General features: G+C 52.9%; 2 protein-coding genes across 2 annotated transcripts in view; one reads left to right on the forward strand and one right to left on the reverse strand.

Moving 5' to 3' along the window:
- Nucleotides 1–9,471, reverse strand: part of ABCD4 (ATP binding cassette subfamily D member 4) — a 15,734-nt gene extending 6,263 nt beyond the window's left edge. The window contains exons 1-9 of the mRNA XM_065838537.2: nt 9,376–9,471; nt 9,134–9,258; nt 8,899–9,026; nt 8,546–8,685; nt 5,288–5,404; nt 4,872–4,997; nt 3,978–4,028; nt 1,342–1,436; nt 237–358 (exon numbers count right to left, since the gene is read on the reverse strand). Of these exons, the coding sequence (XP_065694609.1) occupies nt 237–358; nt 1,342–1,436; nt 3,978–4,028; nt 4,872–4,997; nt 5,288–5,404; nt 8,546–8,685; nt 8,899–9,026; nt 9,134–9,258; nt 9,376–9,407 (936 nt within the window). The 5' untranslated portion in view covers nt 9,408–9,471. The remainder of the gene's footprint in view (nt 1–236; nt 359–1,341; nt 1,437–3,977; nt 4,029–4,871; nt 4,998–5,287; nt 5,405–8,545; nt 8,686–8,898; nt 9,027–9,133; nt 9,259–9,375) is intronic.
- Nucleotides 9,472–18,667: 9,196 nt separating this feature from the next.
- VRTN (vertebrae development associated) lies at nt 18,668–25,650 on the forward strand. The gene is given in 2 exon segments (XM_065839646.2): nt 18,668–19,218; nt 22,649–25,650. Coding segments are annotated over 2 exon segments (2,580 nt in total). The 3' UTR covers nt 24,678–25,650.
- The last annotated feature ends 940 nt before the right edge of the window (nt 25,651–26,590 follow it).

The following is a 26,590-nucleotide window of genomic DNA, read 5'->3' on the forward strand; positions in this document are numbered from 1 at the left end:
GACACAGAAGTCTGGGCTAGTAAACTCATAGGGGTAGCCTTGAGAGCTTTCACCTCCAGGTTAATCATACACCAGCTGGCTCCAAGCTCCCATTTTCATGCCACCATGGGCAGAGACAGCCTAACCTGAAGGTCAGCCACTGAAGGTCATCCAGCCCCAACGTCACCAGCCCCATAGGAAACCTCCATCTTCAGTGCACACTCACAATGGAGTCTGGGAGGCCACCCTTAGCTCACCTTGCTGACCAGGGCGATGAGCTCTGTAGGACTCAGGTCACTGTAGACCCCAGAAAAGATGGGAATGGCAATGACCACATAGCTCAGGATGCTGCCCAGGTAGTCAAAGGTGTTGATCCCAACTGGGCAGAAGCACATTGAGAGAAGACAGTGAGTTGTGGTGGGAACCTCTGTCCCAGCCAGGCTCAAGTGCAGCCCATGAGCCTAGTCAGAAGAAGACCCACGGACTTGCCTCAGTCCTTCACAATGCACTGGAGCAAAAGAACCCATTTCGCCGGACAGCACAAGCAACAGGGTGAAAACTCATTTGCACAGCCAGGAGCACTTTGGGGCAAGCCCCCAGGTAGAGAAACATCATCCAGACACACAGCTCGAGAGCCACCATGGGGCAAAAGCCACTTTGCCTGCTTGTTTCTACTCTTCAGGGGCCTGGCTGACGCCCAAAAAGCAGGATAGAAGGCTAAAAGGAAGCCCAGGGGAGAGATGATTGGCCACGAAGTGTGCCTTGGAGCACAGAACAGGCAGAAAGACTGAAGACGCCAAACTGTGACAGAAACACCTGCATTCAGGGCTCTCCCTCCCTCATGTTTCTCAGAAGCTCACTATGCTGATGAGATGAGGAAGAGCTGTCTTGACAGTGGTCATTTAACACCCAAACTTGGAGCTACCAACAATGGGAGAAGGAGACTTTCAAAGGACAACTATGCTCAAGGGACAGAGTCTATAGGAAAGAATTTCCATAGCTCCCAACCACATATACAAAGCCTTCTCCTTTCCCAGAGGCCAAGCCCTTCTCCTTCTTCCTGACCATGAAATGCCTGTCCCACAAAGAGCAGGGATTCCTGCAGATTCCTCTTTTTGGGCTTACATAATCCAACTCAGCTTGGTCCTTCACAGCTTCACTCTCTACACGGCTTTTTCCCATCAGGATTGCCATTTAGGACTGCAGGAGGCACCTTGTTCACCCTCAGGGCTTTCATGTAGCAGCAAGATGTGGAAGAGGAACACCCAGCACTGCTGCTCTAGCAGTTGTGTTCCCAAGCCTGTGGGCCACCACAATAGAGATATCACATGCCCCACTTCACCCCCCAAACTCCCCACTCACTGTATAGCCACAGCTCCTTGCATATTAGCTCTCTCTGGGTCTGCAGCAGGCTCTGCAGCCTCTGGTTCGTGCGCATGTGCTCCACTCGCCCAGCCCTGTAAAGTAAGATTGCAACATGCTATAGACTTCTTGTGAGCCCTGCAAAAAGGTCAAACCATGGGCTCTAGGACTGAGTCTTGGCAAGGATCTGGCACTGTAGCCTCCAAGCAACAGCTCTTCGTTGAGCAGGAACTGAATACCCAAGAGCATCTTCCTGAGGAGCTTCAATGAAGAAGCTCAAGGAAGAAAGCATCACTGCAAATCTCTCAGAGCCCGTGGGTGCTGCTGTTGCATACAGAAGGAGGTGAGGCAAGGCCCTGGCCTGGGGCTATGCACACCCAAGGTCACACACACTTCCCAAGCAGAGCTCGGTTGAAACAGAGGGAGCGGGAGCTAAAAAGCAGAGGGCAGAGGCAAGGCCAGGAGGTGACAGCAAGCCAACAGTGGCCACACAGCCAGCAGCCCCAGTCCATTCCTTCCCCAACCCAGAGAAGTGGGACACATACCAGTCCCAAGCTGTGCAGCCCCCAGCGCAGGTGACCCCAGCCCGCCAGCCTCATCTTTCCCAGGGGTATCCCGCGGGCATCAGGGGGTTGCCCATCACCAGAGCCAGCAGCAATGGCCAGGCTGAGCTGGTTGCAGGAGGCATATCTCTGCTCCAAACCAGGGCCCTCAGCAAGTGTGCAGCTCCTTCTGCTCCTTCACCAGAGCTGGGCTGCCCTCAGGTGGCAAAATGCAGAGAGAGCTCCAGGCTCCTGCCTGCTGCAGCAGCTGCTGCCTACAACGAAGAGTCACAGGGGCTCAAGCAGGCAGGGCCAGGAGCTGCACAACAAAAATACAAATTAAGATTTCTAAAGAGTCTCAGTTCTAAAGATTCTGAGTTCTTAGAAAAATACATTTTCTTTCTCAAAAGTACACGGGGTTAGAATTCAATTTGGCATTACTGCCCTACAACCCATGTCAGGTGACTGCTGAGCTACAATCTTCACTGCTGAGCATTCAGAAAGGACAAAGCCTTGGACACAAGGAGTTAAAGGTGAGGAAGGCACCGGGGACAGAGCTACTGCTTCTTTTGCAGATGCAGAGATTGCTGTATTGGTTTCTGCTTTTCCTCCCATTCAGTTCACTTTTAAAGCAAGGTTGCCAAAGGCTTAGAAAGTAAAAAGGTGACAGTGCTCAGGTTTTGTTTTTTCTTTTACTAAAACCATAGTTAGGCAGGTGTAAGAGCACAAGCTCTCACAGTTTCGACAAGCTAGAGAAGTCCAGCAATCAAAACCAACCACTCTACCACATGCTCCTCTTCTTGCAGGATTCTAGGAATGCAACCTTTTAAAAATTTTATTTATTTTAAATTAAGATTCATACCATGAAAATGGCTGGTTTTGTGCAATTCAGTTAAATTCTAATTTCCCACTAAGCAAAGCTTTTCCAGTAATGAACTCTACTGAAGTAAGACAATGCGTTTTCTGGTATAACAATTTACTTTCCATTTTCTACTTAGTAATAGAATAAAAAAACTTCAAAATTATGAGAAAAAGTACTGCAGCTTAAATAAGGGCTTGTAATTAGAGTATCTTCTCCACTAAGAAAAATCATCATCAACCAATAAGAATCAACCAGTCCACACAGTTATTTAAATCAGAGTTTCATGCCTGTCAGTATAAATCTTTATGAAATTGTTATTTTGAATCAAACCACTTTGGGGACAGAACCACAACACTTGAAATGCTCAGTCATTACAGCATGAAGGAGCCAAGTATAGATGACAGGCAGAGAAGACCAGACAGGACAGCTGGTGCTTAAATTCCTGGAAGAACCATGATTTCACAACACACAGGGCGAAGGCAGACATGTGACAAGAGAGGAGAAACTACCTCCTGCCACTGATCAGGCAACCTAACACAAGCTACAGTAAAATCGTGGCTGTTTTCCTGAGTTCTAGCCATTTTTGTGACACACTTTAAAGGCTCCAAGCAGCAACCCAGCAAACTTCACGGCATCACTAAGTGAAGAGGTGTTGTTGGGCTCCTGACTGTGTGTTCAGCTTTGTGGTAAATGTCACCAGGCAAATTTGGAGAGTGGCAGAACAGTGTTGGGAGGCTCAGGGCACAGGCTGACCTAGAGGAGCAGCACAGGCAAGGAGGACAGGCAACAGCCAGCCTACACACAGTAGACACGCAGGTTAGCAGCAGCAGGATGGGGCCAGCAGCAACCTGAAACAAGTCCCCTGCGGGAACATCCTAACAAGATACAAGGAGACCCCGAGCAATCTGCCAGGTAAAGACCACAGCAAAAACTAAGCAATGGTCTCAATGAATCTGTATCAGGCTCCTGGGGATGTCAGGAGGGAGGCAGACAAAAATTAGTCATCTCCAGCTGCTGTGAAGTATTTCTGCAGATGATGCACAGAATGCAAAGCAGAACAGTGTCAGGGCTGTATGACCCTACAACGACCCTGCACCTGCAGTAGGATGGAAGGGACAGAAAGCTCCAGCTGCACCAACAGGATCTGGACTCCTCTGAGATACCTGAATACAAGAAGGATGCCCTGAGCTGGCAGGATCTCTGCAAGGACGTAAGAAATGAATGCTACTAACCTGTAGAAAGCAACTGTTTCTGCATTGACACGGATCTGCATGTGCTTGAACCTGGACAACGAAAAAAACCATCATCAGGATCATGTACAAATTCCAAGTGAATTACGTAGCCAACATCCTTGCTAGAGGAAACCTCTCTTGCATCTGTCAGATCAATGATCTGAGGCATCTCTTGACAGAAATATTCAGTAGGGTCAAAAAGGCACTGGAGAACAAAGCTTAGCACAAGGTAACATCACTCTGGGCTGCCAGCTCAGTGGCACATTTGTTTGGTATCCTGCATCTTTTCAGCCCTGGGGCCTCCTGTTTGCTGGCCCAACATGTCTACCATACAGAATCACCACAACCGACGGCTCTGGCCTGGGCTTCCTGTGCCACACCAGCTTCTGCTGCTGTCCCTGGATGCCCAGAGGCCCAGGGAAAGAAGCTGCTGAGCACCTGCCATACACCCCACCAAACCGGCAGGGGAAGGGGAGGAGATAAGTTACAGTGTATAGGGAAAGACTGTGTTTTTCCTGAAGGTGGTAGTGAACCAGACACCTGATTTCTGTGAGCAGATACAGTCCACTGAACTTGCACCCAAGGAAGCTCCACATGCGGTTTTCTTCAGCACCTCCAATGTCCCAGCAGATGCACAAGCAACAACAATCATTAGTCAGGCAGCAGCAATGAGAAGACTGAACCAAGGGCACTGTTTGCCATGACACAGGGCAGTGAAAAGGGTGGCTCAGTACAGAAACTTTGGGGCAGCACAGGGCAGGCAGGTTTCTCTGAGCATGGGGAAAGTCATGGACAAGAGCAGCAGCTGCATACATAGCACTGAACAGGGACAAAAATGCAGTCCTTGCAGGAAGTGCCAAGAGGCAGTGAAAATGCTGCTCTGCTGGGACTCACCTGAAATCCCCCTCCAGTTTTTCCTGCTGCACAAGTTTAGACACAATTGGGCTCATCAATATCTTGTTGGTGATAGTGCCAATGATGAAATACCCAAAGATGCTCACTGGGCCTAGCCAGCCTGTGCTACAGAGGAGGAGAAAGAGAGGTCAGCTAATAATCCAAGCAAAAGGACACCCCAGCACTCTCAGGCTCAAGAAGTCAGAGCCTTTAACTGTCACCTCTTTCGGCTTTCACAGAGGTTTGGGGGCCAGCACTGCACACCCCAGCATCCCCAAGGCAGAAGTGTTTATGGAGTGCAGAGACCACTCACCCACATACACAAGCATCTGTCCGGGGAGTTGCAACATGGGTGCCAGGCTCCAAAAAAGAGCATAGCAAAGAGGTGTGAAAATAGGGCCAGGAAGGGTCCTTACCTGTGGAAGCACTGGTAAGTGTAGTAGGCCAGTGTGAAGGGTGAGATGATGAGCTTGCTGGCCATGGAGCTGAGCTGTCTGCAGAATCTCTCCACATCCTGGCTGATGCGCTGGTCCCTGCTCAACACAAAGAACCATCGACACCGTTAAAGCCCAAGAGTGAGAACCAGTTGGTGCAGGATGTAGCAACTCCCTAACATGGCACAAGCCACACTGTTAATTAATTGCCTGAACTTAGGGCAGGGGGCGGGTGAACAACCCTGCTGGGAGGGACCTGCAGCTGCGACTCCCATTCCCCCCAGGAGACAATTTCCATGAGCCAGCAGGACCCACCCAAGGGCCTTCCTGGAACTGAGGAAGAACAGCTCCTGCTGTTAAATTCACCCTGTTCCTTGTATTAATTCCTTGTTCCACTTTCAACAACACTGGCCTACTCTGTGCTAAAGGTCTCTGCACCCTTGTCCTTTACTCCTCTCCTGAAGCCACCGCTGTACTACCAAAAACTACTGACTCTCCCAAAACCTTCAGGCTGCATTTCAGGCACCAGAGCTACTGGGACCAGCTAGAGCACAGGTCAGGCCTTTGCCAGCTGTTGGATATTTGCAAATACCTTCATCAAAGCCACCCTTTCACAGCAGCCGGTCCCTTTGCTCTGTATGGAGTGCCCTCTGATCCCTTTTGTGTAAGGAAGAAAGCACTTCCACCCGCACATCCCACAAGAACAGGCAGCACCACACCAAGCCTTCTCACCCCAGCAGCAGCAGGCATGTGGGTTATAGACCCTCAAGTCCCACCCATCCCACTGCCGAGCAGCAGATGAGACTGGGGATTTCAGCATATTTACTCCTTGTCACCTCATCTGTCTGGAGCACCTGGAGAGCTTCAGCTTGATGCTCTATGCACGAACAGAAAGGCCATGACTGTGACTGCTGGAGTCCAGAATGAAGAGCAAGGCTGGACTCCTGCACAGCCATCAGCGCAGATATCACATGGACATTAGTCTTTCAAATCTTTTGCAGTCCTGGAACATCAATATGTTTACTTTTGAGGCAGCTCTCACCCTGACTGACCTTAGAGTCATCATTTTTCCTTTTCCTCAGACTGTAATTGTTCACATAAAGTTATAATTTAACTCGTATATAGACACATTGCAAGATATTGCTTTTCACGAGCTATTAAGCAACATGTAACGATAACACATAAACAACAACTCAGATGCCCTGCTAGGAGCCACAAGTGTTTGTATGCCACTCAGAATCCACTCCTCATTCCTTCTAGATGGATGACACCATGCATCTAACACCCAGCTTGGTTTGCACTGCAAAATGGGACATCACTTTGTCACTCTATTTCATTCTCTAAGTACCTGGTGCACAGAGGAAGTTCTCATCAAGGAATTGAAAGATAAAGACAATTTTTGCTGTGGCATCAAAAAAGACACTGAGGTTTGAGCAGAAGCAAGGTGGTAATGAAAAATACTTTGCAGAAATCTCACACATTCGGTCTACTGAGGTCAGGAGAGCCGGTTCTATCGCCACAGGGCATACAGACCCAGCTATCCCATGCATTTCACTGCACAATTCGAACACATTCCCTGGTTAAAAATAAACCTGAGCAGGACTGTCATGTGGTAAGGGGGCTCTGTCCTCCCCTTCCCACTCACAAAGGAAAAGAGCCATGCAGGAGCGTCTGGCCATGGCCAATGTGCTACAATGCCTGGGAAGCACTGCACACCTTGGTGACAGACACGGCTTTTTAAGTTTCTCTTGCAACTCCATAGCACTGCAAAATACCATCAGAAATTAACATTTAACAAAGGCGGGAATAACTCCAACAGCTTCTCGAAAGTGCAGCAGCGTCATGAAGCTGTGATTTCATGTTTGTCAGCACGGCTGTCTGACCCAAGCTAAGCCCTCTCCTTGCTTGCTGCTGCCCCTGCACATGGCTGGTTGCTCTGACCCAGCACTGGGGCCACAGAGGCAGCCAGCAAATGGGACAGGCTAAAAAATGGTACAGACAAAAAATATCTGAGAGATCCAGCACAATTTCACTGTGCAGCCATACAGACCAGCTGTGCCATGAAGGCACAAGGACAGGCAGCCAGGAGCACTGGGCAGCAGAAGCACAGAGGCTTATTCAGTTCCTTGAGGTCACCACTATGAGCAACAAGTTAGGAATCACCACAAGACAGTCACTGCATACAGAGACCAGAGGCTTGGACTCCTCTGATGCCACCGATGTGGGAGATGGCACCAGTGCAGTGAGTAGCCTAGGGGTGCCCCTTCCAGGGGAGGAGAGTTTGGAGTCTCAAAACAACTGTATAAAGCCACACAATTTGGAAAAAAAAGTTATCCCCTGGTTTCTAGTTGTTCAGCAAGAATTTGATAATAACTTATTTAAATTCTGGAGGGGGAAAAGAAACTTCTACCTCTCACATGATAACTAATGTAGGATCTTTAACTCTTCAAAGTGCATAGCTACGACAGCGGTGCCCTGTGTGCAAGGACAGGCTGAAGGTCAGGGTCAGCAGGCAGTTGTGAGGATGGGAGATGTTCTACCTTCGCTGCATAGCCTGGGTAGATCAGCAGCTCTGCAGTAAGTAGGACAGCGCATGAAGCAAAACTGCAGGGGAACTTGGTTGGGCTGGGCTAAGCAATGAGGGACTGAATGCTCCTCCTCTCTCACACTTCAAATCACTCCTGACATTTCCTTCCTGGAACAGGAAAGGGGAAATGCAGCCTTCATAGAGTGCAAAACAAAGCCCATCATGGACCTGGCTCCCATGGGTTATCAAAACCACTAAAAACCCAGCTAAACAAAACTGCATTCAGCTGGAGACTCTGGTGGCTGAAGCTCAAACACAACAGGGACCATCCTAACACGCTGGCTATGTGAAATCAGGGAGTGGCAGTAGTCCCTGATTCAACCAGGCCCTTTGCAATCTCACACTGAATGTCAAGAGTTGAGTTTGCAGCAGACAGCATGCTTTATAGCAGCAAGCAATCCCTGTTCTGTCAGGCCTCCATTTTCCTTGCAACAAAAACATCCTAACCCTAAAAACATCATGACCAGCAGCCACGAAGCTCCCAGCAACAGCTACCAGCCTCCGACTCAGGGCAGATGAGGGTATTTGTGTCTAGATGGCAAAAGCTTCTAGGGCTCAATCCCCCACCCAGAGACACAGAGAAGCCAGGAAAAGGTGCGGAGCAGCCCAGGAGAAGCCAAGCAAGGGGCTGAGAAAAGCCACGGGCAGCCTACGGGTTATCGATGTCCTCGCGCAGCACATGCAGGCTGTAGTAGACCTGGCCCTGGAAGTAGCAGCTGTGAAGGTATTCGGTGAGGGACTTCCTCCAGCTCACGTACATCATGTTGCAGATAAACTGGTCAAAGCTTTTTAGCTGGAACGAGGGCAAGGAGACAGACAGGAAGAGATGAGTGAGGAGAACGAGCATTTCACAAAATGAAATAAAAACTAATAGTTTGTACCAGTGATCTGTCCCACACATGGCTACCTAACGGGCAGACCTAGATCCGTTACCAGGACCGTGCCAGGAGCCATGTGCAGTGTCCCCTTCCCCTCCCAAGACTCGGGAGCCTCTGGTCTGTCTTACCGTGGAGTTCACCACGATCAGAGTCAGGGCAAGGGCAGTCAGTGTTCTGAACCCGGGGAAGTCCTTGTTACCCAGGACCTCGTAGTACTGGCTGGGGATGACGCCGATCTGATAAATAACCAGCTGCTCTGGAGGGAAGAGAAGGAACGGAGGTGACGGACCGCCGAGGCGCGGCACAGGGGGCGCGGGGGGATGTGGACCAGAGGCGGGTGCCGCCCCCGTGCCCCAGGCTCACCCAGCAAGGCCACGCAGAGCAGCGTCAGGAACATGAGGGCGGCCGGGGAGGGCCAGCCCGGGAACAGCACGGCCTGCAGCCGCAAGAAGCGCCGCACGAACAACCCATCCAGCCGGGCGCCGGGCCTGCAACAGATAGAGACGCGGCGACCCTCGGTGAGCCCTCCGCCCCGCCGGGACCCCGGCCGCGGAGGCGGCCCCGAGCTCACCCCTCACACACCACCCCGCCCGCCCCGTCCTCACCGGCTGCCAGCCCTGGCGCTGCCTCCCGCCATCAGCGCCCGGCTGGACCCACCCGGCAAAGCCCCGCCCCCCGGGCGCTACGACGTGAATATTCACTACCTCTCCTCGCCGGGCATGGGCCCCGCACCGCCCGCTCGAGCAGGGGACGCCGAGCGCTTCCGGGGTTGGCATCACCAGAAGACCCCGCCCGCCAGCACCGCCCCGCCCGAGGGCCGCCGAGCCGTGGCGACGCGCTGCACTGCCCGCGGGACACGGCGCCCCCTGGCGGCAACGGGACGGGAGGAGCGGGCGCCGCCGCCCGGGGCGCCGGGGTGTTCCCGCGTCACTCGTCGCCGCCTCAGCGCCTGCCTGCTTGCACAGGCGGCCCGCTGCCTGCAGCCCCCCGACCTGCTCCTCGGGGACCCCAGCGGCTGAGGGACAGTCCCCGCGGGCAGCTGGCATTGCCCACAGGGGACACGGGAAAGGAGACGCTGGGCTGCTTCCTGCATGTTTGGGTTATTTTGGGACTGGCAGGGACATTTCGGATGGCTTTGACAGGACACACAACTTGTGGTGGCTCGTATCTGTGGGGTATTTCTCAAGTCGAGACCTTGGGATGAGGCAGCGATCTCCAGCCTGGCAGTGAATGGCAGCGTGTGCTCCCGCTCTGCCATGTGAAAGGGAGGGCAGAGAGAAGCCCTGGGCAGGGGGTGAGAGGGGCTTAAGAAAGCAGCAATGAGCTGTGTCAGTGCATGGACCCTCTCTGGCTTCTCAGCAATCCCAAGTTTAACACAGAAACTAACTGCTTTGTCTAGATTTGGGTAGTCACCCAAACTCTGGGTAATGAAATGTTTCAGCATAAACAAATTTCTGGACAAGTCTGGTGATAGGAGACAAGGGATCCCACAAGCTGGAGTCCTTTTCTTCCTCATGCGTCTCACACCTGCCATCCTGTTGACCCCAGTTCTTCTGCAGAGCCTTTGGGCTTCTGCACATATTCTGTGTGTCCCTCTTCGCATACACGAAACAGCTTAGATCTCCTGCCTCTCAGCCCTCTTCTCTCTCATTCTCATCTCCCTCGTCTTTGCTCTGCTGCTACCTCCTTAGGGATCTTGGCACTTCAAAACACAAAATCAGAGTATATGCGCTCAGAGATGAAAGACGATGCATCAGTCTGTTTCCTCAGTAAACGGCACTGTCCCTAAACTGTGTCCCTTTCTCCATGCCCTCACCTCCCTTCTCTCAGCTCTTTTACTGCTGGAATTCACAATGCTATCAGTTCGACCTGAAGGTTAAGCTCCAGAGGGCAGAGATTGGCCCTCTGAAAACCTAACCTCAGCGATGACTAATTTTTATGTTAAAAGGATCGTGGGGTTTTTTTCAGCTGTTGCATCAGACCTGTGTGACGGTTGCTCCAGTTGCTCCTAGGCAGTCACATCCTCTCAGTGCTGCACGGCAGCCATGGCAATTATATGTGTCACCATGTCAGTGGTTACTGGTACTGAACTGAGCCCTCTGCTCCCTCGCCCACCTGATGTGGATATTCCTCCCCTTCCTTCCCTGCTGATGACATGGCTTCCCAGCATGGAGGGAGCAAGGAGATCTGATACAGAGATGAGAAGGCCACAGCCCTTCCTCCTACATCCTCCTCCCTGCCCTTTGTCCTGTCCTTGTCACCCCAGGACCACCACCTGATAAATCACATGCTATGAGCTCCCTTTAGTCAATCAGCTCCAGGATTTTTCCTGGGAACCCTCCTAAGGCAGCCAAGATCAAGAACAAAAGAGAAGTGCCTTCTGCCTGCTTCTCTGTCCCCCCTGCCGAGGCTGTCCCTGAGACACTCAGAGCTGCTCTCAGCACAGAAACATTTACATCTTTTACAGCACTCTGTCTCTACTTCTCACATTTCTCCCCCAGCAAACACCACGGCCATTTCAGAGTGTGCCTGGGGGCAGGGCTTGGGAAAGGCCTGGGGAATCACAACTTGAGCTGGGTTCTATGGCTCTGTTGACACTGCAGGGCCATATCTCAGTTCCCGGACCAGCTACAGACCCAAGAGAAGCCCCTCGGCATTGCTGACCCGTCACTAAACAGTTTGCCATGGATCCAGGGAAGGGAGAGCCTGTCACGGCTTGCTAAGTACTGGGCTCCTTGTGGCAGTGCAAGTTAATTCCTTGTGGTGTTTAACTCCAGCCCCATCTGCTCCTGCTTGCTAGGTGTGAAACATCCCATCCCCCAGCCTCCCCGTGCTTGCTGTATGGTGCATTTTCCCCCTGCACAGGATCGGCGGGGGAAGCCCCCATCCAGATCCTCTGGTACTCCTGGCCTCCCAGCCCCAGCCTCCTGGAAGTCTCCACTGCCTCCCTGTGCTGCCTCTTCCCTCCAGTCCCTTTCTGCCTGCTGGCCTGTCACTGGGATGTAGGGAGCAGCCTGACAAACCCATCTGTGAGTGCCTTTGGGGGGGTAAGTGGCCCTGGGCGCCTTCTGAAACAAGCAGCATCGTCTGTGGCCACTGAAAGAAACACAAAACTGTGGCCTTGACTGCGGCTCGCTTTCTCTTGGGTTTCCCATCCCAGGTCTTAATGCTACTTGGTTTGTGCGGTGTTGCGTAATAAAGAGTGCCAGAAGAATATCTCCTTCCTGGGCTTTCCAAAATTGAATCGGCCGTTTCCTGCCCATGTTCCCAGTCTCCAGCCTCTTCGTATGTGCCTGTCCTCATTGAAGCTTGCAGCTTCTTCAGTTTGGGATCACCTTTAAGCTTTAGCCCTCTCTCGTGAGTAAGGAAGGGGTAATGGAAACTCCCATCCTGAGTTTCACAGAGTTTCACCTCTGTCTGTATTAGGGTGTGAACTAAAGCAACTAATTTTCAGCTGGATCAGCAACTTGAACTGACTGACAAAGCCCCCCACACTCCTGTGCCACCCTAAAGGCGAGAGTGGGAATGGAGAACCAAGGGGGAGCAAACAGCAGAGGCCAGGCTCAGTGTGGCCTAAACCTCCATGGAGCCGCACCACTGGCTCCTGCTGTGATATCTTAATTATTCTGCCTTTTCCTCCTCCACGCTCTGTGCCTTAATTAGCCTATCCCCCTCCTGTGGACCAAACTGCTCTGCTTTCTTTTCAATCCTCCTTCCTCATGCTTTACAGTGTCTTTCTACTGTACACTTCAAAGGCTTTGCTTGCTACATCTCCCCCGTGCTGGCAGCAGCTGGTAACACCCCAAAGCAGACCAGGCCTGCCATGAGCTCACAGTCATTGAGATGTCTTTGGTCCCTTTGGATCTGGGCAAGAAGCCGGCATGGGGAAGGAGAGGTGGAAGGATTTTCACCATTTCACCTCTGGGAAGTTACTAGTAACACAGGAAAAGCGAGGGGGAAAGCAGCCCCCTCCTCCACACACCCTCCCCAGCAGAGAGCCTGCTGAGGGCAGAGTGCTTTTATGTGCAAGTGGGAGGGAAGGAGAGTGTTAGGGCTTCAGAGGGAAATGCTTTGATCTTGACTTTGAATCTCCTGCAGTTCCCGGCTCTCCCTCACCCCTCCCACCTACAGCTTGGACCCAAAGATGTGGCCAAGACTCTGGGTCCTCACCCAGCGCTGTGGTACCGTGCTTGGTGCTCCATGCTTAATTCTGTGAGCCTTGGGGAGCCTTGAGGAGCAAGGGCACAGCACCAGCACCAAGTTCAAAGCTTCCTTCCCATCTCTCAGAGTGGGAAGGAAGAGGGAACCCAGCTGGACAGAAGCCAGAAGGCAAAACAGCCCTGAGCCAAGCAGAGGAGAATTAGAGATAGAACCTGCTGTCAGGACTCTGCTGCTCCAGGACAGGGGACAGGCAGACCTGGCTCTCCTGTGCACTCCTGGTGCATTTCTCCTCAACATCACCTAGAAAACGAACTGGGTGGCAGCCACCATTAGGAGAGGGACAGGGTGCTCTGGGTGGACTCTTCAGGGACAGCACTGAGGTGCCCTGGTCTCACAAGGAATGATCTTAAGTCAGAGAGAGGAGAACAGCAATATGGGGCCCAGGTGTCCTCTCGGGGCTGGGAAGGAGGTGGCACTGAGGAGTGCTGAAGAGGAACAACCCCAAGCTCTGAGTCACTGCAGAAGAAGAGGGGGACAGAGAGCTTTAGAGGTCTCTAGTCTGCGACTCAGTGCCCAGCCCAGCTCCCTGTTTCCCCTGGGGAGATGAAACTCCTGGCTGGGCCAGGCCACATTCTTGTGCCCTCTGTGCCAACCCTCTGTCCTTGGTCATACAGCTGGAGTCACCGCTGTTAACTGCTACTGCTCACTGATGTTGATGCCCTTGGCTGTCCCTGCCTGCCAGTTCTCACTTCAGCACCACTAAATAGATTTTGCTCTTCACATTGTCTCCTGTAATTCAATCACTCCCGTGCTTCTGACTGAAGAGTTTGTCGCTCTCCCTCTCAGTGTGGCGTAAGCAGAAATGAACAAAATTGCAATTGTCCATCTGCTGGCACCCAGCGTCATCCCGGGGCATGCATGGACATGAGGGTGCCTCATGGGACTTCTCCACAGAGCCTAGCAGTCTGTCTGTCTGAGCATCCCTTTAAGGGCTCCAGCACAGGTATGACAGAGTGGGTTCAGAAATGTTTCACGACTGGGAATGAAAAATACCAGGCAATGTGAACCCCAAACCAGGACTTCTGTCATTCAGTTTGAAGAAGTTACTACAAAAATTGGGGTGGACTCTATGCTTTCCAGGTCCCTGTTGGGCACAATTACACTTGAACCACTTGCTCGTCCTCCTGAAACTGGTGGGCAGACTGCAGCTGCAGCAAACCTATTTCTCCTGCCATCTCAGGCTGCAAGCTCTGCTCTTTCTTTGTGGAGCAATGCCAGGCACAGGGGAGAAACCCAGCCAAGACATCAGACACTTAGACACTTAGGACCCTCCTGGAAGCCCCCATGCTCTCAGTCCTGCCAGCAACTCAGCAGTCCCAGCTCTCCAACTTCCCAGAAGGAAGATTCTGACTCTGCCGTTCTCTGGATGGAGAAAGATGGAAAAAACAGAAGCTGGGGCATCAGCAGTGGCTTTGAGGAGATGGACATGTCATTTTAGACCATTTAGGTCAAGCGGTTTCAATTCCAGAGGTGGTTTTGGCAATTGGCCCACAGACTGACCTATCCCAAATGACATTTGTCTGCTGTGGGTGTTTCAGCCATATCCCATCCTATCTGAAGTGTTTCCTCTGGTCCAGCCATGGACAGCACTACAGTGGGTAGGATGCTCTGATTCCCTCCACTCCTGGAGGCCCCTAAGGAGGGAGCAGAGGTAGGACAGGGGGAGCTTTCCTGAGGGGGGGATAACTGAGTGTTTGAATCTTGTGCCCCACCTGTTGCACTGTCGGCATTGTCACATTCCAGTGACAGAGCCAGAGGAAGTCCTACCTTATACAAGAACCCAGCACCAAGTCCTTGAGACAACCTTCCTCATCATATTCAAATCAAAGAGAATTTTATCTGCTGAACATGGAGGTTGCTCTTGACCTGGGAGAAGACTCCATACCTAAACTTGGAGCAGTAAAACCTGTCTTCCAGCATGACTGGAAACATCGTGCCCTGAGACCCATGTGCAGCTGGACCTCTCTGTGTCTTTGCTCTGGGACTCATCTGAGAGCAGATGGGCTGCAGCAGGCAGGTTAAAGGACAACAGACAGAAAAGCTTCTGGCAACCAGAGCTAAACTGCAAAGGTCTCCATGGCCTACTGTCGTGCTGAAGCATCCCACACTACATCAGGGAGCACTCTTGTCCCCCACCACACTCCTTCAAGGAACAGAAAAATGCTAACTACTTGTTTATGTGCTGGAAGCTAGTGTGTGCAGTCATCTGCATAACAGAACTGCCCAGGCTGTCTCTTTGTGTGTTTTCCAGCTCCTATGTTAATCACTGACCCTGCTGACTCGGGCATTTACCAGTGTCTCACTGCCCTGTGAGCACCGCTTTGCATTTGCAACCAAAGAAGTTAAAAGGATGAAGGATGAGAAGGGGAGCTCAGCAGCTGTGGACATGAACACCGGCCTGCCGACGAAAATATCCAGGACTGGCCAGATTGACAGCAAGAGTGGAGCTGGCTTTGGAGATATGAAGATTGCCTGAGGGGGAAGAAAGCTCACCAGTGGGTAGTTTAGGTCTCTCTTCCTTGCACTGTAGCTTTCCTGTGTCCAGCGAGAGTGACCCCCGTGAGCACTGAAGGCCAGGGTTTGGTGTCACCTGGGGTAGTGGCTCCCAGCTGAGGCTGGGAGGACTCACAAGCAGCCAGTCCACAGCTTCCAGGGAGCCCATTCCTCCTGTCAAACCCTCCTCCCCTGACCCCCCTGCCTTGCTTCAGGGCTCAGATGTGAGACAAGAGAAGTGGGAAAAAATGCTCTGGGGTATGTGCTTGTGCTTTTGGGGGAGGTAGGACTCAGTGAAGGTGTACCTTGATGTGCACTGCGATGCTTGGTGCCAGACTAACATGGGAGGGCAACAGGAGAGGGAGCTGGACACATTTTCCCTGTTTGAAAATTTTGTCTTTAGTTTTCTACACAAGAATCCCATATGTGGTACCTCCACAATCCCTCCTGCCCTCTCCTTGCCCAACACTACAGCAGAAATGAGTGACTACACTGAAGGTCCCCTCAGGTGGTGGCATGTAGGGAAGTCTTGTGGTTTAACCTGGCAGGCAGCTAAACACCACACAGCCACTCACTCAGTAACTCTCCCCCAACCCCAAGTGGGGAGAGAATCAGAAAAAAAGGTAAAACTCATGGGTTGAGATAAAAACAGTTTAGTAGGACAGAAAAGGATGGGAAAATCAAAATAAAAATAGTAGTAGTAGTAGTAATAATAATAATAATCATCATCATCATCATCGCCCTACTTCAGAATAACCTGCCTCGTCCACTTCCTCCTCCTTCCCCTTCTAGTAGGAGTTTCTTCCCTTAGTAAACAAGCTGACTCTTGCATCCAATATTTCTTCTTGTATATAGGGGTGACTGATACTGGCATGGGTTTGTTCTCTGGTTAAGCTACACTGCCTGTCATGGGGGCTGGAGTAACCACAGTGCCTGTCATTTTGTTGTCAAATCCAGAGACCTTTTCTTCCCTTTGAGGGCACTGAATAGTGTTGAACAGGGCTCAGTAGGCATGGGCCAGGCTCCAGCATATTGCAGTGATTTGTGTCTCTCTGGAATTGCCAGGGTGACAGCATACTTTTTCCAAATATGTCACTAGTCTTTCAGGATTGTGCACTGTTTCAGGGGAGAAGTTTCAAAACATTAGAGGTGCCCAGTGTCCTAGGTACTTGCCCATACTATCCCACACACAATGCCACTCATAACTATCCAGCCTCAGGGCAGCTCTGTGAGTGGTATTCTTAAACAGTTGTTTAACCTTAACAACTCAGGAGACTTAGCAATAGGAACATGCTGGTTTGAACATCCCAATGATATTCAAAATTCTCAAGAGCTATTGTAACTAGCCTGGAGGAGAAGGGGAAGGTGAAGAAGCAGAGGAATGTGTCCTCCCTAGTCTCCCCCAGAGACTGGCACTCTGGGGAGAAAAGGTAAAGAGTGTAATTATTAATAGTTTCTGAGAGATGGTTCCTGAAAGTACGGATATGACGGCAATGCTGAGTACAAATACCAGATTAGTCTCACAACCAGTAATTTCATCATATCATAAACCAGTGTTACACAGTACGGCAAAATGATAATCTTAATCCAGCCCCCAGAGGCAATAAACAGCAAAACAGGGAATATATACGGTGAGTAAGGTGTGACATAGTACAGCTCTGAGAACAAGCACAAGCCTGAGAGCGAATAAATCAATATTGTGACCGGTGACTACTAAACTAATGTACTGAATGCTTATAACAAACTTGTTTTAACTTTCTCTGGTAAGATCTGTTGTTATCTCAACCCTTTGAACCCCACATTGTGCACCAAGAAGGACTGTTGTGGTTTAACCCAGCAGGCAACAAAACACCACACAGCCACTCGCTCATCTCCCCCGACCCCAGTGGGATGGGGGGAAAGTCAGAAAAAAAGGTGATACTTGTGGTTTGAGAGAAGAGATATTTTAATAGGACAGAAAAGGAAGGGATAATAATAATAACAACAACGACAACAGAAAAGAATATACAGAACAAGTGATGCACAATGCAATTGCTCACCACCCAGTGACCGATGCCCACCCAGTCCCCAAGCAGTGGCCACCACCACCAGGCCAACTCCCCGTATTTTTTTGTTCAGCATAACGTCATGTCGTATGGAATACCGCATGGCCAGTTTGGGTCAGCTGTCCTGACTGTGTTCCCTCCCAGCTTCTTGTGCACCCCCAGCCTCCTCACTGGCAGGGCTGTGTAAGAAGCTGAAAAGGCTTTGACTCTGCGTAAGCACTGCTCACCAAAAGCTAAAACACCAGTGTGTTATCAACATTATTCTCATCCCAAATCCAAACCACAGCAGTAGACCAGCTACTCGGAAGAAAATTAACTCAATCCCAGCTGAAACTAGAACAGGGAGGAAGCCCCTGCCAGCTCTGATATCAGGACTTATTTTGTGCCCTTCACTGTCTGAGAGGGTTGTGTTGAGGCCCAGGCTGGTCCCTGAGGATAGTCTAGGGAGAGGAAACCAGATGCTGCCTGCAACCAGAGCTACACAGGCTGGGGGACAAGAAGCGCCAAGACCAGTTGGTGAAGCCTGTTGTCCAAGGTGCGCCCCACCACATTCAAACACACCCAGCACTCACACCCAAGGGCAGATGGGCTTCTCGGGGACCCGTTTCAGGGTGGACTAGCTTGGGATGAGGCAGGTCCTGGAGGAAGCGCTGGGGGCTCTGGGCTTGTGAGGAGAATGCCAGGTGGAACTGGTGTTGGCGGTTTAGTGGTGCAGGAGCGAAGTGCCTGGTGCACAGGCTGTTTGCACAGCCTCACGTGGTGCCCAAGGGTTGAGATGAACCCATTGTGCGAGCGGGAGTTAAGGAGGGGGACCTTGGCAGTGAGATTAGGCTGAGGAGGCAGTGGAACACAGATAGCAGGGAGGAAGGCTGCTCAATGGAGGAGTCAGGCATGGGCAGGCAGATGCAAGCCCATCTGGAGGCTGCCCAGAGCCGAGGGCAGGGAAAAAGCTGCCATCATTTGGGTGGCTCCTGCAGAGGAGAAGGTTTTGAAGGGCAGCACAGCTCAGCTTCATCAGCCCTATGAGCTCGAGGGTGCGAGCAGAGTTTCTTCGGTGGGGGGAACACAGGAGCCACTTAGGGTGGTGTGGAGGAAAGACTGTGGCCTCAGCAAGAGTGAGTGGGGAGAGGGGGCAGACATGCACACGGGCTGTGCCAACCCCGTGGGTTGCAGTGACACCCACTTGGGACCTGCCTGCTCCTCATGGGACATGAGGGTTGCTCCACACTAGCACCCAGTTCGCACCCCGTGGCCCCAGTGGGCTCTGTCGCCTGCCGTAGGGCTGCAGGCTCGGGAGGGGTATGGGGCAGGGGGATGCTGTGGGGCGGCAGGGTGCCGGGGAACACCGGGGCAGGGCGGCGGAGACGGCGGGCCCTTTAAGTGCGGCGGCAGCGGGACAATGGCCATTATCACTTTAGCTTTGGAAGTGACCCCCGGCCCGCTCCGCTTTCATCTGGGCCGGGGCCGCGGGGATGGCCCGCTTCCTGGCGGGGGAGGGGAGGGAGGGGGCAGGCGGGGAGGGGCGGCCCGGCCCGGCTCGGCCCGGCGCCGCACGCGGCCGCCCGCTCCCGGGGGTCACTACGGGGCTGGCACCGGGGCGGCGGCGGCGGGTCCGCGCCGCTTCCTGCCGCCGCCCTTAAAGGTGCGGGGCGGCCGAGGGGCCGGGTGAGGTGTGATCTGCGGAGCCAGGTGAGTGTGGAGCTGGGCTGCGCGCCGTCGGGGTCGCGGTTCCTCGCCAACCCTGACCCTGCGGGTTGCCCTGCCGCGGCGGGTACCTTCCCCCGGCGGCCGAGCGCCCCATATTGCCCTGACCTCGGTGGCTGCTTGGCGGCTGCTCAGGCATCGGCGACCTCTCCTCCGTCCCGCGGCTGTTCGTCCCTTTGTCTCCCGGGAGAGGGGAGCGGCAGCCCGTGTTCTCACCCGGGTCGCAGGGCTGTCCCCGTCTCCAGGGATCGCACGGAGCTGCCTCTGCCGCGTTCGGGAGAGGCACAAGTGGCCGCGGGTGGACGGGGCTGGAGGCGGCTGTCAGGCGCGGCTTCCACTCGGGCAGTCAGTGCCCCTGCCCTCTGGCAGCTGAAACGAGGTGCAGCTGCAGTGCTTTGGCCTAGGTTAAAATGGGTCTGTGGCTTTTCTCTCTCCAGGTGAGTGTTGCCCCATTTCTGGACTTGGGAGATGTGGGTGTTGGCAAATCAGTAAAGCCTGCTGCTTGGGTTGCCAGCACTGCTCACCCACCAGAACCATTCCTGGGATTTCTAGTGTGGTATTTCTAGCCTAAATAGCTCCTTCAGATTACTGCTTCTGTTGTGCATTTATGATGGTTCAAACCATCTTTTGCTTGGGAGCCTTTATGGTCAGGGTGTCCTGAGCCTGCAGCTGGGGCTGGGAAGTGAGCCACCTAACTAACCCTGCAGCTGTGCTGGGGTGCATGGACACCCCTGCTCCTGCAAACTGCTGGCAGCCTTGAGCATTCAGGACAGCAGGGACTGAGGTCTCCTGGATTACTGCTGCGTTTTTGGAGCTGGCTTGGGGAACTTGCGCTACTGGATGCCACCAGCCCATCAGTTTAGGTGAGGGAACGTGATCTGCAAGTGCTTACTTATCTGTTACAATGCAAAAGCAGCTAGGTTAGGTAAAGTCTCCTTTATCAGAGGTGAAGAGCTCTCATGGTGCTGAGGCAATTTAGAGAGCACTTACCTGTTGTATTCAGCTGTCTTTGCTGGGGGTGTGTGGGGAAAAATGTTCACTTTGCAGCAGGTCTTCTGCATTGAGAGCTACTGGGTTTGTTCTGGTGATGAACTCAAGCCCCCAGCTTGGCTGGCTTCTGCTTCTGGCTTATCTGAGCTTCTCTCCATCATACCACAGGAGCTCATGTGAACTGCTTTAGCAGCCTTAGGATTGCCTTCAAGGTTCTCTTGCTCTGGGCAGCAAGAGCTGCAAGTGAGGTTAATGCTGAAGGAAAGAATTAAATCCTGTGTCTCCAGCTCTCCCTCTTGCCCTCCATCTTCTCATAAGCTATAAGGGGGTGGGAAATTCCCACCAGGCTATAAGGACCAGGGTTGTTGCTGATGCTTCCTGGCCTGTGTCAGCTCCTCACCCCCTCCAGGGAAAAGCTTGTTTTGCCTTTCCTGGTGCTGCTGATGGGTGAGTGCCCAGCCAGGCTGTGGGGACTGAAAGGGGAGGCAGTGGCTGCTGCAGGGGTAGGTGGCTGGCCCTGAAATGGCTTGGCAGGCCATAGAGATCGAGGAATTGGGCTCTGCCAGCCCTGCAGCTTTCCTGAGGGATGCCTTTGCCTCAGTTCCTTGAGCACATGTTGCTCACCACAGGCTTAGTTAAAATTTATTTAAACTTCTGTACATTTTTACAAACTTCCAGGAGAAAAAAATACAGACCTGACCTGAAGGGATAACCCCATCCTTCCTCAGACCACCATTTTAGGATAATTTTATCTCCACTGCTTCATAGCTGTGTGCATTCTCTTGTGTTTGTCTCTGATACCTGATGCCCCACAGCTGTGGGAACAGCTGTAAGAGGGCCTTGGCCTCCAACATGTGGGAGAGTGTGGAGGAACTTGGAGCAGAGAAAGGGAATGGATTTGGTGACTAGCAGTGGCCTGATTAAAGACAAGGGGCAGCAGCACAGAGACTCCCTGTGGTGAAGTAGCTGGGATGCAGCTGTGTGAGTCTGTGGCACCTCATTTTGTTTGCTGTTTGGTCATGGCCAGGGGCTGTAGAAGCTACAGCAATAATATCCTCATCTGCAGCAGGGTGCAGGGCTGAGAATTGGAAGAGGTCAGGACATATGCTTTACTTCAGATCTGCTTTTCCTGCCAGGCTCTGCTGTTTCCCCATCTCCCCACAGAGCTGTGTGTAGTGATACCTGAAAAGATGGGCTCCAGCTGGAATGTGTCAACACACATGCCAAGTGATGCCCTATGTGTTGGGGGTGGTATGTGAATGAAGAAATGGAGGTGACTGGGTTCTCTAGTTGAGTGAAGTGTTGTGATCCCTGGGAGAAAACTGGTTCAAGAGGGAGAGACTGAGCCAGTTGGTGGCAAAAAAGGGTGCCAAAGAGGGTTGCACTGCTGGAGCTGAATCATGGGGTGAGGACTGTGTAGTAATCATGAAAGCTCCTGGAGTGGTGGGGGCAAAGCAGTGTAGGTGTTGTAAAACTGACAAGAGAGGGATGCAGGTCTGACCATTTGGGTCGCCTGAGTGGGAACTGACATGTGGAGGGAGGAACAGGACAGAGATGGGCTCAGGCAGGGAAGAGGGCTCCACATAGCCTCTGAGCTACCCACCCAGTGACTATGCTCTGTCTGCACTTAGGAGTTGCCTCCTGCTTCAGATCTAGTTTAGGAGAAGCCCTCCTTTTTCGGTTTCTCCCAGGCTGTTGTGTGTCTGCTGAGCAGCAAGTGACATCTAGTGTCAGCTCAGGCAGCAGTAACTGTGGCTTGGGCTGCCTCTGGCTCTTCGTCCCATCCCAGGTTCTGTGACAGCAGTTTTTGGTGCATTCAGTGGGTGCAGCTGCAGTGTCCTGCTCTGAGGAATGGGGCAAGGTCCTTGCCCTTGTTCTGTTGGGCTTGAATGCCTTGAGCCGGGTCCCTCCACACACCCATGCGATGTTGCTCTGTTACAGCTCCCTTCCTGCAGGGATGACAAATATTTCCCCTTTGAGGCTCTCTCCTCTCTGGACACTCGTAGCATGGCAGTAAAATGAAAGGGATGGAGCTACTGGTGGGAGAGATGGGTGTAGGGGTGAGGCTGGGTGCAGAGCCGGACATGCAGGGGTAGGAGGTGACCTGGCTTCCTATCCCAATGAATGCAGTCACTCCTTAGTTTCACCTGGACAAAAGTCTCTGGAGGCTGTTTGCCATGTGTGCTGCCCACAGGAGGTCACTGGAGAGCAAGATGAACCCTTGTCCCAGTCCCAGGTCTGCCTGTGGAGACCCAGGCTTCTTCCTTTGGGAGTGTGGGTGGAGGGACGAGCAGTGGCCTTTCCTCTACTCTCTTCCCATGTTCTCTCCTTTGGGCAAGAGCTGGTCCTGGAGGCCAGGCCTCTGGCAATCTGAGCATGCACTGTCTTCATCTCCAGTGACTTCTTTCTTTTTGCCATCCTTCAGGATGATCCAGCGGCACCAGCTGGTGCAGTCTGTGCTGCAGGAGCTGCAGGAAGCCACGGAATGCTTTGGTCTGGAGGGCCTCACCAGTGCTGCGCTGGAGGCAGAGAGGACCCTGTCATCTTTCTCCCTGCCTGGCTATCGTGGGAGGCAGTTCCAAGAGGAGCTGGAGGTTGACCGGGTAGCCAGGAGCCTCTATCCTGAGGATGCCCCCAGTAACATGCTACCTCTGGTTTGCAAAGGTGAGGGGAACCACCTCTTTGAGGCTGCCAGCGTGCTGCTGTGGGGCAACCCCAGCCTCAGCCTGGAGCTGCAGGTGCGTACAGTGGTGGAGATGCTGCTGCACAAGCAATACTACTTGAATGGCATGATTGACTCCAAGGTGATGCTGCAGGCTGCCCGCTACTCCCTCTGCACTGAGGAGACCCCGGAGATGACCAGCCTGCCCGTGGCTATCCTGGAAGCCATCTTTGATGCTGATATCAAAGCTACCTGTTTTCCTGGCACCTTTGCTAACATGTGGCACGTCTATGCTCTTGCCTCAGTACTGCAGTGTAACATCTACTCCATCTACCCCATGAGCAACTTGAAGATCAGGCCCTATTTCAACCGGCTCATTCGGCCCAGGAAGTGTGGCCCACGAACCTCCACGCTCCACATTATGTGGTCAGGGCAGCAGCTTTCCCGGCAGGTCTTCAAAGCGCAGTACTTTGTGGCCGTGGTTGGCCTGGAGGAGCTAGAACCCACAATGCCTTCACCAGAGCCTCCTGTCCAGCCCATGAAGACCCTTGAGCTGCTGAACAGTGACCCCCAGCTGACCTACTCCAATCTGCGAGACCGGTACAACATTACCAAGAGCACCTTCTACCGCTGGAAGCGCCAGTCTCGTGAACACCGGCAGAAAGCGGCTGCCAGGTTTGCAGCTAAACACTTCCTTCAGTCCTGCTTCCAGGAGGGCAATATAATCCCCCTCCAGCACTTCCGGCAAATGTTTCCAGAAATCTCCCGGTCCACATACTATGCCTGGAAGCATGAGATGCAGAGCATGGTCAATGGTGATGCCTCTGCTCTGGCTGAGGCCCATGGGTTGCAGGAGCTCCACAGGGATGTCCCAAAAAAAGCTGATGTGAATGAGCTAGCGAATTCACAGGGGAGTTTAAGACCCCCAAGCCCTTCCCTAGACCCCATCCAAGCAGGAATCTTCATGCAAGGAGCCAAGTCCTACCTGGAGAAATGCATTTCCATGAACACTCTGGTGCCTTACAGATGCTTCAAGCGCAGCTTCCCTGGCATTTCCAGGTCCACTTACTACAACTGGCGAAGAAAAGCAATCAAGGAGAACCCCAACTTCAAACCTCCCCAGTCTCCCTTGGATAACCAGAAACCTCTAGTGATTGGAAAGCCATTCCTGCAGCTGAAGCCAAGCAGCGTGCCTGTTAGGAAGAGGCTGAATGGAGACCGGCCAGCACCTAGGAGTCTCCTGCAGCTAAAGCCCTCCCTGTGTTGGAGAAAGCAGCTGCGAGATGTGGCCAGGAGGCAGGTCCAGCAATGGCGGCTGCCATTCTGCAGATACCGCCTGCGCTACCCATCTCTCTCCTCCACAGCCTACTGGTTTTGGAAGGGCAGTGGCTGTACCACTGGGCAGCATTGCCTGCGCTGGACCAGCTCTGGCCAGCCATTGAACCGGGTGACTTCCACGGTGCCTCTGAGAGCAGAGCCAGCCCTCAAGCCCCAGTGCCACATGCAGGTAGCCACCAAGCACCTGGATAAGCCAGTGCCTGCCATGCCATACAACACCACCATTTCAGGCTATGCCACGTCGGAGAGAGCCAACAGCAGAATGTTTGTGATGGATGTCATCGCCACTGCTCAGTTCAAGGCACAGGCCAAGCTGTTCCTGCAGCAGCGCTTCGAGTCGAAGACCTTCCCCACCTACAAGGAATTCAGTGCTCGCTTCCCGCTCACAGCCCGTTCCACCTACTACATGTGGAAGCGTGCCCTGCATGATGGGCTGACGCTTGTGGATGCCTGAGTGCTGGTTGTCAGCTGGCTTGGCCATAGCTCTGCTGATGTGCCTTTTGGCTCTCCAGTGGGGTGCCTGGGCTGGGGCCCTGCTCTTTTGTTCCGGTTTGGTTTTGTTTTGTTCCTAGTCTCTGGCTTTGTTTTGTGTGTGGTTCAATCAGGGATGGGAGTGTCCTTGCAGTGCCCATTCCTGGAGATGGAAGGAGTGGAAGGAGAAGGCACTGAGCTGCCCCACAGGAGGGGGCAAGGTGTTGTTGCTTCTTCTCAGAGGGTGAGCAAGGGAGGCAGTACTGTGCCAGTGTCACGGGATGCTGCCAGGCCTCTTGAGATGGAGGATGTGAAGGTCTCTCTGCCCCAGACACTTGCTTGAATGACTAATGTGGAAGTGCAGGACAGGCATGGAGGTGCCCAGCATCCCCTTGGTGAGCAGAGCAGCACTGGCTCTGCTGCTGGTGAGCAGGGGCTTGGGGAGTGCTCAGCTTTACGGGAGGAGCATCCTTGATCTGGGTTCTTCCCAGCTAAGGAGAATAAAAGCTTCACTTGGGGTCAGCACTGATGGCACCTTGGCTTTCTGCCTCTTAATACCTGCCTCTGGCTGCCCTGATCTTCCTTAGAGGGAGCAGAGGCTGGTAGAGGAGGGGACTTGTGTCCCTGCTGTAGTCTGCATACTGGGAAGGCTAAGCAAGAAGCTGGTGTCCCCTGCAGGCTCTGGAGAAGCTGTCCCTGATGTTTCTGGTCTTGTAGCAATAACCTTTCACACAATCATTTACTTTCTCACAGCTGGCAGCTGCCTTACCTTCCTAGGGTCTCTCTTTCCTGGTGCTTGGGAAAAGGCAGAGGCCAAACCTCATGTACCCAGTGTCCCTGCATCCCCTGCACTGTGCTGCAAGCAGAACACAATGTGGGTGTCCACTTGCAGCAAGCTTAGATGCATGTATCTCACTTGTAAGAAACCAAAGCAATAAAGACTCTTCCACTCCTCATCCTGTGCAGTTTGTCACTCCTGCCTGTGTGATTTGTTTGTTTAGTTTGTTTTGGGTTTTTCGTTGTGTTGTGGGTTTTTTTTTTTTGGTTGGTTGGTTTTTGTTTTTGGCAAGGCTTTCCCCTCTCTGTCTGCTTGCTAAAACTGGCTTGTGGATAGGTAAAGCCTGCACACACCTCAATCCCTGCTCCTATGAAGGCTGTCTTCTGCTTCCTGGGACCTGGTGGGCTTTATCTGCTTGATGGTGCTCTGGAGGCCTGGCAGGAGCTGTGCTGTCTCTGGTGAGATGCCAGGACTTGTCTCCCAGCTTGGGTGCAAGGCTGGTTTCACACAGTGTGCACAGCTCTGTGTGGTGGCAATGCCTGAGGTGTCAGTGGGTGGTCCTGCCCTGAAGTGGGCTGGGAGGCTGGAACTGGGTCTTTGCACCTCTGACCTGCAGGCATCTTGGGGTGCAGGGCTGTGGGGGTCTCTGACTGCTCAGGCGCTGCTGGAGGTCTCTAAAAAGCCTCATCTTGGTGTGTGAGCTCCCCTGTGGTGGCTGCCAGCATGGCTGTGTGGGACTGAGCTGTAGGGCATCTGGGGGCTTCCTACCATCCCTGAGAGGGGTGGTGACAAGTGCAATACCTGCTCTTACTTCCTAGAGAGCTTCTAGGAGTCAGAGCACCCCACAGGTGTGAGGGGACAGCATCTTGAGCCCCGCACCTACACAATCAGCCTCTGAGGCTGGGTCTAACATCAGGGCTGGATCTTGTCTCTCTTACCATCAGGTCTTTGCAGAGGTGTTAGGAGCTTTGATGACCTCGTTAAGGGTTGAGATACAATATTGCATGTTGTGGGTCCCTACTTCTCCCGAGTCGTCTTTGCAGATAACTTGTTCCTTTTTCAACATGTCTGGGACCTCTCAGTGGCTGCTGCAGCCCAGTCCTGCTCCTGACATAGGC

The sequence above is a fragment of the Patagioenas fasciata genome, chromosome 5, assembly GCF_037038585.1.
Source record: "Patagioenas fasciata isolate bPatFas1 chromosome 5, bPatFas1.hap1, whole genome shotgun sequence".
Classification (NCBI taxonomy): Eukaryota; Metazoa; Chordata; class Aves; order Columbiformes; family Columbidae; genus Patagioenas; species Patagioenas fasciata.